At 34.3% G+C, this 12,148-nt stretch overlaps 3 protein-coding genes across 3 annotated transcripts; all 3 read right to left on the bottom strand.

Moving 5' to 3' along the window:
• Positions 1–2,189: 2,189 nt before the first annotated feature.
• LOC100252749 (glutathione S-transferase) lies at positions 2,190–3,284 on the bottom strand. The gene is made up of 3 exons (XM_002263426.5): positions 3,086–3,284; positions 2,916–2,964; positions 2,190–2,827 (listed from the first exon to the last, which is right to left on the bottom strand). The coding sequence occupies exons 1-3, from the start codon at positions 3,227–3,229 to the stop codon at positions 2,373–2,375; spliced, it is 648 nt and encodes a 215-aa protein (XP_002263462.2). The 5' UTR covers positions 3,230–3,284; the 3' UTR covers positions 2,190–2,372.
• Positions 3,285–4,366: 1,082 nt separating this feature from the next.
• On the bottom strand, positions 4,367–5,424 carry LOC100249365 (glutathione S-transferase PARB). Its single transcript, XM_002268110.4, has 3 exons — positions 5,134–5,424; positions 4,980–5,028; positions 4,367–4,901 (listed from the first exon to the last, which is right to left on the bottom strand). The coding sequence occupies exons 1-3, from the start codon at positions 5,377–5,379 to the stop codon at positions 4,447–4,449; spliced, it is 750 nt and encodes a 249-aa protein (XP_002268146.2). The 5' UTR covers positions 5,380–5,424; the 3' UTR covers positions 4,367–4,446.
• A 2,013-nt stretch (positions 5,425–7,437) lies between these two features.
• LOC100247639 (glutathione S-transferase F13) lies at positions 7,438–9,030 on the bottom strand. The gene is made up of 3 exons (XM_002263388.5): positions 8,629–9,030; positions 8,409–8,457; positions 7,438–8,070 (listed from the first exon to the last, which is right to left on the bottom strand). Exons 1-3 carry the CDS (start codon positions 8,773–8,775, stop codon positions 7,613–7,615), a joined length of 654 nt encoding a protein of 217 aa, XP_002263424.1. The 5' UTR covers positions 8,776–9,030; the 3' UTR covers positions 7,438–7,612.
• Between the last annotated feature and the right edge of the window lie 3,118 nt (positions 9,031–12,148).

Here is a 12,148-nt window from a genome sequence, read left to right as displayed (position 1 = left end):
AAATCAATATGTTGCTTTTTTTATTTAATAAAAAGTTTATAATAAATTATGAAAAAGTAGAAAAATAAATAATTTAAAGTTTGAAAGCAAATTGTTTTAAATGAAAAGCAAAAAAAAACCAAACACCTTTAAATCATGGAGTAAAAAAATATTTCATTTAAGTATTTCTCCAACTAGGCTTGTAATTAGAAGATGTGAAGGGCAAAAAACAAAGCGGAAAAGACAAAAAAAGAGAGGGACACATGTATTGCAAATGTCCAAATCTTTCCCAGAGATTTTTAGACTTATGCCCCACATGATACCAATAAAGTTGTGGAGACGGTGGACTTACACATTTTGTTTTAATAAGAAAATGTATATATAATAAGATTTTTTTTCAAAATTAAAAACATCTTGAATAACCTGGTCGGCCAAACGACCCTTGTACACATCCAAAACCTTGGCCAATTTGGTTTCTAGCTCCTCCACTGCAGCTTTGTCAATGGTCGAGGTGTGGGTGGGCTACACAGCCAGCTCGTCATGCAGCTTGGACGCAAGAGGGTCGAACTGGTGCGCCTCCACCTCCATCCATACTGACATGATAGCCATTTCTGTTGGATATGGGAATATCAGTTGGGTCCCCTTTGACGCGTACTCGTGGGCAGTGTATTGTGTGATGGCCCTTGATTTTGCATGCATACCCCAAAACTTCAACCATGAATATGTTAATTTTTCTTTTATTATAATAATGTAGAATTAGAATCATTCTAGTTGTGACATCCTATCAAGGATAAGAAAAAAAGTTTCTGACATTATATAAATATAAACTCCTTTTAATTTTATAGACGTATTTTAAAGCCGCAAGATTTCTTTGGATTTAAAAAGGACAATATCTACACGATTAGAAGTTGATCGTTATAAATGGTATCAAAATCGATTCCTAAATTCGGTATGAGAATTTGTTTGATCTAGTAGTGGGTGTTCGTTTGTTTGGTCCCGTAATTCCATGAGACACAACGATAATATTGTGTTTGCATGAGGCGTATTTGTGATATCCCATATAGGGGAAAGTTCTCGACGTTATATAAGTATGAACTCCTTTTAACCCCATAAACATGTTTTAAAGCCGTGAGAGCCCCTTTGGATCCATATCTGCACGGTTGGGAATCTGCAGTAGTTTCTAGGAGATGCACACTAAAATTCCATGGTTGAGACACACCATTAATTAATCCTCTGTGGACCATGGGGAGACTCACTCTTGAGTCAAGTCCATGGCAGATGATCATGCAGGGAAGTAAAAGTTGAAGCAGCCTGCAACTTTCCAGGAAATGTGAAAGAAATTTTCTTTCTCAAAAACTTTCATGGAAAATTCATCATTCATGGTATCATTTACAGCTTGACAGATTTATCTTTCAGTTCAATCTCTGCAATTCAAGTTAGTCCTCAGCTAGTTTTGCTCAGGATGGCAGATGAACTGCTTGTTGCCCTCTATGCTATTTGTTTCTGTCAGCCTCTTTTGCTACTTCTAGAAGAAGGAAGTCCCTCTCTCAAATGGGAGGTATGGTCTTAGTTATGAAAGAAGAGCTACGATTAAAGTGAGGAAGGATAATTCTACTTTGCAACCCATAGATGAAGGTTTGAAGGGGCAAAACATGATATCTATCTTTGTATAAATGTTTACAAGTGGTTTAGAATTAATTAAAATAATTCACAAATGGTAATTTTGTACACATTTGTACAATTAGTATAATTCCCTTGTATAGTTAGTGTAATATCCTTGTATAATGACACAAATTTCATATCTCTCTTAAGTTATGTGTCCATGTAGGAGTATTTAACCATATTTCTAATGGTTTAATTAAGAAAATGGTGGATGACTTATGGTCAAAAAAATTTTCCTCAAATATCATTATTGGATAAAGTATTGAAATTTTCATAATAAAATGTATGACATATATGCATAATTCGTGAGTGATAAGAAAAATAAATGAATGACTCATAATCTATAATATTTCATAAATAATATTAATTTTTCAATTATTTATAAAAGAGTTTAAAAAAATAATGAAAAATCTAAAATTTATTAAATAAGAAAGAATAATGATAAATAATATAATAAAAATAAAAATGAGTCAAGTTGGTATTTTTATCAATTACTGTCTCGTATCTTTATCATAGTATGGTTGGATTTGGTTACCTTAATTATCAAATTGAAAAGCATAATTGTACCTTTAAATTAAATGGACTTATAAAGCAGAAAAGTTCAGTACTGTCCCTGGAGCACAATAATACAAACAATCATACCAGTCCAAAAGCTGGGAGAATCCGATGAGAATGGATCAAGCAATGCTAGAAGAAGAAGAAGAATCTCAGGTAATTGTTTCAAAAGCTCCCTAAGCTCGAACTTTCTCAACCATCTCCACCATCTTTTCCCAGCCTGGCCTGGACATGACGCCCCTGTACCAAGCCCTCACACGAGGCCGCTCCTCGAACAGCCGCTTCACCGGAGTCTTCATCAACAAGTACAAGGATGGGATGTGAGTCAGATCAGCTGAAGTGAACTTATCTCCTCCCAAGAAGACGGAATTGCTGAGCCTCTCTTCGTACACATCCAACACCTTCACTAGCTTCGCCTCTTCTTCTTCCACCACACCTTCATCCGTCGGCAGACCCTTCTGGGGCTTGAAAACCAGCTCCCATATCAGCTTTGAAGCTGGAGGATCGAACTGGTGGTCCTCAACATCTATCCATGCCGCCGCTATTCCTTGCAGCTTCGGTATCTCGTAAACCTGCTCTTCCCCACGCTTCCCATACTCATGCGATATGTACCTCATGATCGTCCTCGACTCTGAAAGAAAACACAGTCCTGTTGTCAAGATTTTCACTCTTTGTTCCAGGCAACCATGCCGGAGAGGATAATGTGTAAAAAGCATTACCGAAAAGAGTCAAGTCCCCCTCTTGAAAGACCGGAAGCTCGCCAAAGGGCTGTTGCCGATCAAGGAAAGGAGCATAAAACAATTGTTAGAAAGAGAGAATTGTGATTCCAATTTGATGCTTGGTCAGAAAGAAGAAAGTGATGAGGAGTTAGGGGAGTTTATACACTTACGGAGAGGGAAGGCATCTTTTTGAGCTCTCCGGCCTGGAAGTCGACGGGAATGAGCTCAAACTCGACGTCGTGCTCGAAAAGAGAAGCCAGGGCTCGCATGGTGGAAGGGGAATCAAGGGCTCCATACAGTTTCCGAACAGCCATGACTGCCTCGCATCAGACAGGATGAGTTGGAAAATGACCTTTCTTATAGACGTTCAATGGGTTCCACAGCAAATAAAATTAACCATAAGCTCCATCATAATTTATTAATTTTTAAAATGTTATTAAAAAAAACCTTTACTGGTGATCAAAGTCAAAACCATAAAAAGAACACAAAGGGATATCTACAGCTGAAGATGGATCAAACTTTACCATAAGGCTTCTCCATTATTGTCTTTTACTGGCCAGTTCTCTATACTATTTGTTATGGGGAGTTTGGCAATTCTATATATGAATATAAAACAGGCATATGGACTGGTAGTAATCTTAGGGTTGCAGCTAACCGTCCTCTCTTTGCATAGATATGCCCTGATGGCATGGGGTAGCTAGTTTGAAGGGCAGGCAACCTGAACAAATACATCTGTTCTCCTTCTTCTTGCTCAGTTAAATATATAATATTCTGTATTTATATCCAAAAATCAAGACCACGAGGGTCGAGGGTTGTCATTTTCCAATGTGGGTGGCATCCCCCACATTTTATATTTATGATTCACAAAATCCAAGCACCTGTTTTGATAGTCACAAAATCCCAGCCACTGAGGCAGACACTTACTTTTATATTGTTATCTGCATGTGACTTTCAGAAATCATGCTATGGATTCTGCTCTATCCCTAGGGCTCCGCCCATTCGTGATTGCAGACTGCTACCTTACCACTTTATATGACATAAATGGAAGACTAGTGTGACAGTTTTGTTATTGAAATATGGTCGAGAAGCTAGAGCTCCAAGTTGAGGAGGGACAATGAAGAGTTTATCTTTTTATTTTTTAATAAAATGGATGTAAAAATAAATAAATAAATAAATGATGGATGTGTTTAACATTTCTTAACGTCTCTTTCCTCAAAAATATTACATAAAACCAGTTATATACAAAAGTTTCTTAGCTTTTTTAAGAATTTTTTTTTTGAATATTTTGATTAAAAAATATTGAAATTATTTCGATTTTTAATAAAATTTTATTGATTTTTCTTTTTTACAAGAAATCTTTTTGTTTAATTTTTAGGATCCCCATTGTGATTATGGTTACCACCCTTGGAACAGAAGCCTCATCAGACCATCCCAAAAAAATAAAAATAAAATGCAACAGGAAAATTTTAATAAAGTCCATTTATTATGAGAGACCCCCAAAAAAAAAAAAAAAAAAAAAAAAACATAGCGGCTAAGCATGAGCCTTGAGCTTCATCTCCACCACCTTGGCCCAAGCAGGTCGAGCCAAGATATCGGAGCACCACGCGCTGACACGAGCGCGTGATTCTATAAGCTTCTTCGCCGGAGTTTCCATGAGGGCCTGCAAGTTGGGAAGGTGAAGTACATCGGCAATGGTGTAGTTGTCAGCCGCCAAGTACTTGAACTCAGCCAGCCGAGCCTCGTACACGTCCAGGACTTTAGCTAGCTGGGCTTCAGCTTTGGCCACCACTGCTAAGTCAGGAGCCAAGCCATTCCCGGGCTTGGTTAGCAGCTCGGAAATGAGCTCCAGCGCCGGCGGCTCGAACTTGTGGTCCTCGACGTCAATCCAGTTGGACACAACGGCTTGCTTCTGAGAATTCCAAAAGACGAGCTCTTCTCCTTTCTTCCCATATTGATGCCCCATTGATCTTACAATTGCCCTTGATTCTGCGCTCACATTTCCCTTTTTTCTGTTAATATCACCATAAATTTTCTGCTTAGAAATGCAAATTCAACGCGGCTTACCGAATTGTGTATAGCCTCCGTCTTCAAACACGGGAACTTGACCAAAGGGCTATTCAACACAAAGCACAAAATTTAATTCTCAAGAAATGAAAGGAAAAGAAAACGCAAATCCAGTGATTTTTACTGTAAAAACTAAAAAGCCATGAAGCTTTACACTCATGTTGAGAAAGGGTTTCTTTCTGTTGTCACTGGCGCTGATATCGACGGGGACGAACTCGAAGTCCAGGTGGTGCTCGAAGAGACATGCAAGGACCTTCAAGGTGGCCGGAGAGTCTAGGCTTCCGTACACTTTCCGGACTGCCATCACTGTAGAAGTGTAAAACAAAGGCTTGAGAAATGAGGAGGGTAGTAGGATCCTAGTCAGTCGGCCACTCAAAAAAAGTATGATATTTACTTCCATGTTTAAATTAAAGTGTGACAGTAAAGAATTAGGTGTACGAGTAGAAGGACGATGAGAGTGGAAAGTTTATTGAAGGGTAAAGCGTGACTCAAAATTAGTAAATTACAGTAAAAGTTGGTGAATGATTGAGGTGGGGTTGGTTCATATGCCTCGGATTTCGCCAGATTCGGAGGATATCATAAACAAACACAACCCTCCAAATCATAAAAGATGGTAAATATCATGATGTTCCTTGAAATTGAATGCAATTGCATATCCCAAGAAAGTGCTAAACTAGAATATTTTTTATAAGAGTGAAACAATATCTAAATGAATGAATAAGGGCATGGCAAAAACCATCCGGACAAGGGTGGTCAAAATTTTAAAGGGATAGTCATCCATTATGGCTACTAACGACAAATAAAAAAGATACGAAAGATGTATAATTAGGTCCAAAAATGAAATATGTTTGTATATACCTATGTTTTCAAGGAGTAACATATCATATGCTTTACATTAATTATACATCTTTGGCATCCTTTGGACCAATAACATTTTTTTAAAAACCCTAAAGCATAATTGTCCAATTTTAGGTATAGGACAATGAATCCTTGTCTCTGATTTAATGATGATGAAGAAGATGGAGATGGAGATGATGATTATGATGATGATTATTATTATATAATTTTATATATATTTTTAAAATATAAATATATATAATTATTTGTTTTATATCATTGAATGCATTAAATAGATTATAGTTTTAATATTAAATACATTTTTTAGTTGGATATATTATTATTAAATATCATAATATTGTTGTTGACTAATATTTAATATAACTTAATAATAAATATACATTTACAAATTTCATATTTCTTGTTGGCGCACATGATATTATTGTTAGATATGATAAATTATATTATAAATATATCAATTTCTTTAACAAAACAATTTCAAAATATATGTTATTACTTTTATCATTTCTTAGAGTTTTTCTCATATATGTTTATGAGTTTTGATCAATTTTCATCTTCTCAATATTTTTTTCAAAATATTCACTAATATTTCCTGATATATTCCAATATATCCATAAAATCTAAAGACTGATATATTCATATGTAGACATCAAAACTTTTTAGCGAATTAAATTATAACTAAATTGATTTCAAAATTATGGCTCCCCAATTCAACAAAATTTGAGGCTAACAACACACATTTGACATATGACATATATTTAAAAAGTGATACTGGATGAAATTTGAAAGATTACAAAATTTAGTCTTGTAAATAAAATCAAAATTTTCAATTGCATGCATATTCTATTGTTGATAAATTTCTAAAAGAAACAAATCTTCCATTGAAGTAAAAGGAAATTTAAAATAAATATTATCTTGCTCGCAAATTTTCTTAATGAATGAGACAAATTACCAAATCAAATAATCGACTTCAAATCAATTGACAAAACGAGTGGAAAGAAGATTCATAAAAAAGAAAATATTTCATAAAATCTTCCCGTAAGTTCAATTAATAGCAAAAGAATTACACACGTGCTTTTTGCCTTTTTACAAAATCATTTTAGAATAAACAATTTTAGGTCATTGATTGATTTTCAAAATCAAGAAAACACTTTCGTCGTCTGCTTTCAGATTGTTTTAATCAAAGTGATTTACAAATAAGTCATTCTAGGTCCTCAATTGACTTAAAGCTTCACAAAATTTTCCTACAAGTTTGAGAAATCACAAAAGAATAACACGTGTTATTTATCTTTCGACAAAGTCATTTATAAATAAATCACTTTAAGTCTTTAATTGACTCTCAAAATCAAGGAAACACTTTCATTGTTTGTTTTTGATATCTTATCAAAATGAAATAATCAAATAGAAAATATTATTTTGTAAAAAATATTAACATTGACATTGTATCCCACAATTAGTTCATTTTTATTTTGTATATTTTTCTATTGTTGTGCTTACGTTGCACTTAATGAAATTTGTGCTTATAACATGATAACTAATATTATCGTACTTGGACTAAAAATGCATCCAACCCTTCAAAAATTGGTTGAAAGCATATTAATTACCACGATGAGAAACCCCAGATAATTCCACATTTCTGATTAATTCAGGGCAAATCATAACACATAATCAGTAATTATTACGTGGTCTCACGCTTAAATAAACGTAATTAAGAGGCAGCAACCACTACAATTAATATTACCCCAAAACATAGAGCCACACTGCTCAGAAACCGATCACTTCTCACCAAAAGTCATGCCCTCAGCCACTTTCTTGAAAGCTGGCCTTGAGGAAATGTCGTCCCACCATGCCTTCACATTGGGACGGCTGTTTATGAGGGAAGCCCATGGCGTCTTCATGAAGTAGTAAGTGTAAGAAAGGTGGTGAAGATCAGCCAAGCTGTAGAAATCTCCTGCTAGGCACTTTGTGGTGCCCAGCCTGGCCTCATACACATCCAGAACCTTACCCAACTTCTCCAGATTTACATCAATAATGGCCTGATCGGCCGTCTTGCCTTGTAGAGGCAACGCGAAGAACTGGTACACAATCTGGTATATTGCAGGATAGTAGTGTTGGGATTCAACCTCCAACCATACCTTCACCAATGCAGCTTCTTTGAGGTCATTGTGCCTCAAGAGATCACACCCCGTTTCCTTGTATTTCTCGGCCAAATATGCTGTTATTGCTCTAGATTCTGGTACATAAACATAATTTTTCAATAACCCAACTAAATCAACCGGGGATTTACAGTAAACCTGGACTAACATGACTAACATGAAAGCGAAATAAAAAAACTACGAAAATTATCCAGAAAAATGATTGGTCTAAAATTGATCAAAATAATAATATATGAGCTCGATATGATGTACTACATAGCATGATTTTGTTAGAAAAACTCTTTAAATTTTTGAAAGAAAATTTTTGTTGAAAAGCAACCAGGTGATAAAACTCAGGAACTGTCGGTCCTGATGGTAGTACAGTACAAAAAATTTCAAGCTCTTATGAGGAAAGTGATTAAAACCGTGAACTTACCAAAAAGAGTGAAATCGCCATCTTCCAGAACTGGAATCTGTCCAAAGGGCTGCATATATGTATAACAAAACCAAGACCAAAATCAAATCGACGAGACTGTACATTAAAAACAATGTACCCAAACCAAGGAAAATCATAATTTATACAACCCCAAAGAAAGCAAAATCTACAGAGAGAAGAAAGAGAGATGATTAGAAAGAAAGAAGAAAGTGAGACTCACATTCTTGGCAAGAAAAGGAGGCTGCTTATGTTCACCTGCAAAGAGATTAACAGGGACAAGCTCAAAATCCAAGCCTTTCTCATGGAGACAGGTGAGGACACGAGTGGTGCAAGTGGACATGGGAATTCCATGGAGCTTGAGCGCCATTGAAAGACTGAGAAACTGAGAGAGTGAGAGAGAGAGAGAGAGAGAGAAAGAGGTGGGTGAAAATGGGCGATATGAATGGAGGATGGTGAGGTGGTACTGAAAATGAAGAGGGTATGGTGGGCGTTATATACTAGTTTGTTGGCTTCTTATGCAGTGTTGTTTAGGGTAGTTGCAGGCCACCTCGATTCGCTTGTTTCAATCGACTTGCCCGGCTCCTTTAGAACAAGGGACTTCTCTACCGTTCATATTGTATTGATGAAGAATAGAAGGCAGAAGTAAATCCAATTCTTGCTTACTATAAGTTTTGGAAAACGATAAGGTGAGGTAATGTAACATTGCAAATATACGTACTTTCTCTTTTCCTTCTCCTATTTATTATTTGTTATTTATTTAAGATGATTTTTTTATAAATTAAAATATTTATTCAATCTATTTGATTTCTAACAGTAATTTCTTAAATTTATTCAAAAGAACATCACAAGAAATGGGCCATGGTGAAGGTACGAAATGGCCCATATTTAATTCAGGCTTTGTTAGTCCAATGAGTACAGGGTTTTTTTGGACAAGCAGGAACTTGCTTTTGCCATCTGTTTGGTTCTCAGGAAAAAGATCACATGCTTTGAGAAAGAAAACGTTCTTTATGCCGTAAATGCTGTAGGCATGTGAAGAATTTTCCCTTTCCCGCATTCTCTTTCTTTTCCTAGAATCCTCCAACATTGTCTTATGTGAAAATATCAGAACCCATTTTCTAGACTCGTGATGGGTAATTTTATTTCCCAGTACTTGTGCATCGATTCTGTTTCATCTCACTCTGCATTATGAAACCAGGGATGCACACGGTGTCAACTTAATTTAACGTTGGAGATTTTATTTTTCATTTGATTTAATGGCTATTACGTAGTGGGGAAATGTTGTGTGTCAAGCTTGTGTACGGTTGAGTAATTTTTAGTGAATATTCATGACAAAATGGAGTACATCGGTTTACCTTGGACCCATTTGTTTTTTTTTTTTCATGATTTTCTAATTCTATATTTTTTTCAATTAATGTATTTGGATAGACTTAGTAAGATTTTCTCCTTATATTGAAAAAACAACATGCTCTCGAAAATAATTGTCGTTATTCTCATGTGTGTTTCCAATATTCCTGAAAACTTAACTTTAATTAAAGGATAAATTATGATGGTTGATTGTATTATCTCAAATTGCTAAGGAGTTTACTAAGGAGCATATATTGCATTGCAAACGTGAAAACAAATGGATGTGTTGATTGGTGTAAGATTATTAGGGGAAGATAACATATGGTTAAGGTAAAACCGTGTATTAATTCTTTTTAAATTAGTGGATTTGCTTTATGATACATTGATTCATGATTTTAGAAAATTGAAAAGCAAATTAGTTGAGTTCACTTGAGGAAGACACCCAAGAGGGGAGGAGAATTCGGTGTTAGTTCTTTTGCAAAATTTAGAAAATTAAAAAGCAAATTATAAAAATTAATATAGTGCAAGTAAATTAATAGAGATAGGGATAGAGTGATGCAATAAAGTACTTATAATGGTTCTATAACTCCTATATCCACTCTCTCTTTCATCAATCTAAGCTTGAGGTCCATTCACTAGTGCTAAGATTTTGCTTTTAATTTTTTTACACTTATATTTAAGCTTCCAATATGCCTTTGCAATGCCCTCAAGTGATCCCTTACATTTCAGTATACTCTTTCATGAATACAAGAGTGAATTTCTTAAAGTAAGCTTTCTAGTTTGCAAAATTCAGGATCAAATATATAAATAAACTAAGATTAAGGTAGACTAAATGAGACTTGCGAGTTTGGGAATAAGAGTATTCTAGAGAACCATTCAATAAATTGCTACAATGATTGCTCAAGGTTGGAAAGTTTTAAATAAGAGTTCTAGAGTGAAACTAGCCCTTAGGCACATTTTTAGCTGAATTAGTGGATTAGGCGATGGACTAAGAAACATGCTATTAAATAAAAGTACACTTGGAGGTAATCATTAAGGTGCAAGAACCTTAATCGATTAACATCTGATCAACAAGTCCTCAACCAATTAAGACTAAGTCTAAACCACCATGCATCAATTAGTCATTATGAAATATATCGCACACGACAACTCAATTGATCAAAGGTTCGATCACTATGTCAAAACCTAGTGAGTGGCCTAGAAAGTTAGAAGTACCACTAATACGTTTCCATTACTTTTACAAATGGAACAACCCATTTTTAATTAGTTAATTAGATCAAAGTTAGTATGCATGATACCACAAACGTGGTTTAATTATTCTTTTTAAATATTTAAGAATATTTTTAATAGCACTAAAATAAGATTCTTTGTAAGATTGAAAACAAACATTATAAGTACCACTAATACATTTCCATTACTTTTACAAACGGAAAATCCACTTTTAATTAGTTAATTAGATCAAAGTTAGTATGCATGATATCACAAACATAGTTTAATTATTCTTTTTAAATATTTAAGAATTTTTTTAATAGCACTAGAATAAGATTCTTTGCAAGTTGAAAACAAACATATATTGTTTAATGATAAAGAGTCAATTATTCCTCTATAAAGAGTTCAACCAATGGATTTATCTTCTTCATATAAAGTTTGATGGATGACGTCATTATGGTAAGATACCATTTTTATATCCCCATCTTGAATTAATCTTGGGAGTGGATCTCTTCCTTAATGGCTTCATTTAAAGTCTAATGAAAAAGTTCAATTTCTCTATCATTCTCATTTCAAACTCACTACACATACATTTTCAATCGCTTAACTCTTATTTGAGATCAAATCATAATGGTTGATTATATGTTATCAAGTAGTTGAGGAGTTTCCTAAAGGGTATAAGGTGTTGCATCTCAAACATGAAAACAAGTGTAAATATGTGCCAACATAAGACCCTTGGGAGAAGATAGTATCAAATTTTGATAAAAATTGTGTACTTATTCTTTTAGATTTAGTAATTACTTTGTTTTGCAAACCCATGATTGTTGATGGTTTTCCACATACATCAAGTGTCTTATGAAACTAGCTATTATTTTGATATTTGAATCTCGCATTGGATTAAGAAAATTTATAATTGAGAAAAAAAATCAATTTTTGGAGTTAAAAATTAGGACTATCTATTTATCTCATCTAGATAATTTTACAAATTAATTAAGATAAGAAATTTTATTATATCATATTAAACTATTAATTACTATAAGAAAAACTTAAATTATTAAATAATAAGCACAATCATGTCTATCAAGCTTATTCAGACTAGAGTCTAAGAAATTTGGGTTGTACAAGACTATAGAATCAAGAATCTAGAGAGAAGGGCCTACATATATTTTGAGACTGTGATGCATGAT

Source organism: Vitis vinifera, chromosome 7, assembly GCF_030704535.1.
Source record: "Vitis vinifera cultivar Pinot Noir 40024 chromosome 7, ASM3070453v1".
Classification (NCBI taxonomy): Eukaryota; Viridiplantae; Streptophyta; class Magnoliopsida; order Vitales; family Vitaceae; genus Vitis; species Vitis vinifera.
Note: the sequence above shows the minus strand (reverse complement) of the source record. Positions and strands in the feature narration are given on the sequence as shown.

Excerpts from the sequence above, each read along its gene's own strand:
- LOC100249365 (XM_002268110.4), bottom strand. The coding sequence starts at position 5,379 with ATGGAAGTAAATATCATACTTTTTTTGAGTGGCCGACTGACTAGGATC. Across the intron at positions 5,029-5,133 it reads AACCCTTTCTCAACATGAGT|CCCTTTGGTCAAGTTCCCGT; the intron begins GTAAAGCTTCAT and ends TGTGTTGAATAG. Across the intron at positions 4,902-4,979 it reads CGGAGGCTATACACAATTCG|AATCAAGGGCAATTGTAAGA; the intron begins GTAAGCCGCGTT and ends ATGTGAGCGCAG.
- LOC100252749 (XM_002263426.5), bottom strand. The coding sequence starts at position 3,229 with ATGGCTGTTCGGAAACTGTATGGAGCCCTTGATTCCCCTTCCACCATG. Across the intron at positions 2,965-3,085 it reads AAAAGATGCCTTCCCTCTCC|CCCTTTGGCGAGCTTCCGGT; the intron begins GTAAGTGTATAA and ends GATCGGCAACAG. Across the intron at positions 2,828-2,915 it reads GGGGGACTTGACTCTTTTCG|AGTCGAGGACGATCATGAGG; the intron begins GTAATGCTTTTT and ends GTTTTCTTTCAG.
- LOC100247639 (XM_002263388.5), bottom strand. The coding sequence starts at position 8,775 with ATGGCGCTCAAGCTCCATGGAATTCCCATGTCCACTTGCACCACTCGT. Across the intron at positions 8,458-8,628 it reads CTCCTTTTCTTGCCAAGAAT|CCCTTTGGACAGATTCCAGT; the intron begins GTGAGTCTCACT and ends ACATATATGCAG. Across the intron at positions 8,071-8,408 it reads TGGCGATTTCACTCTTTTTG|AATCTAGAGCAATAACAGCA; the intron begins GTAAGTTCACGG and ends TTTATGTACCAG.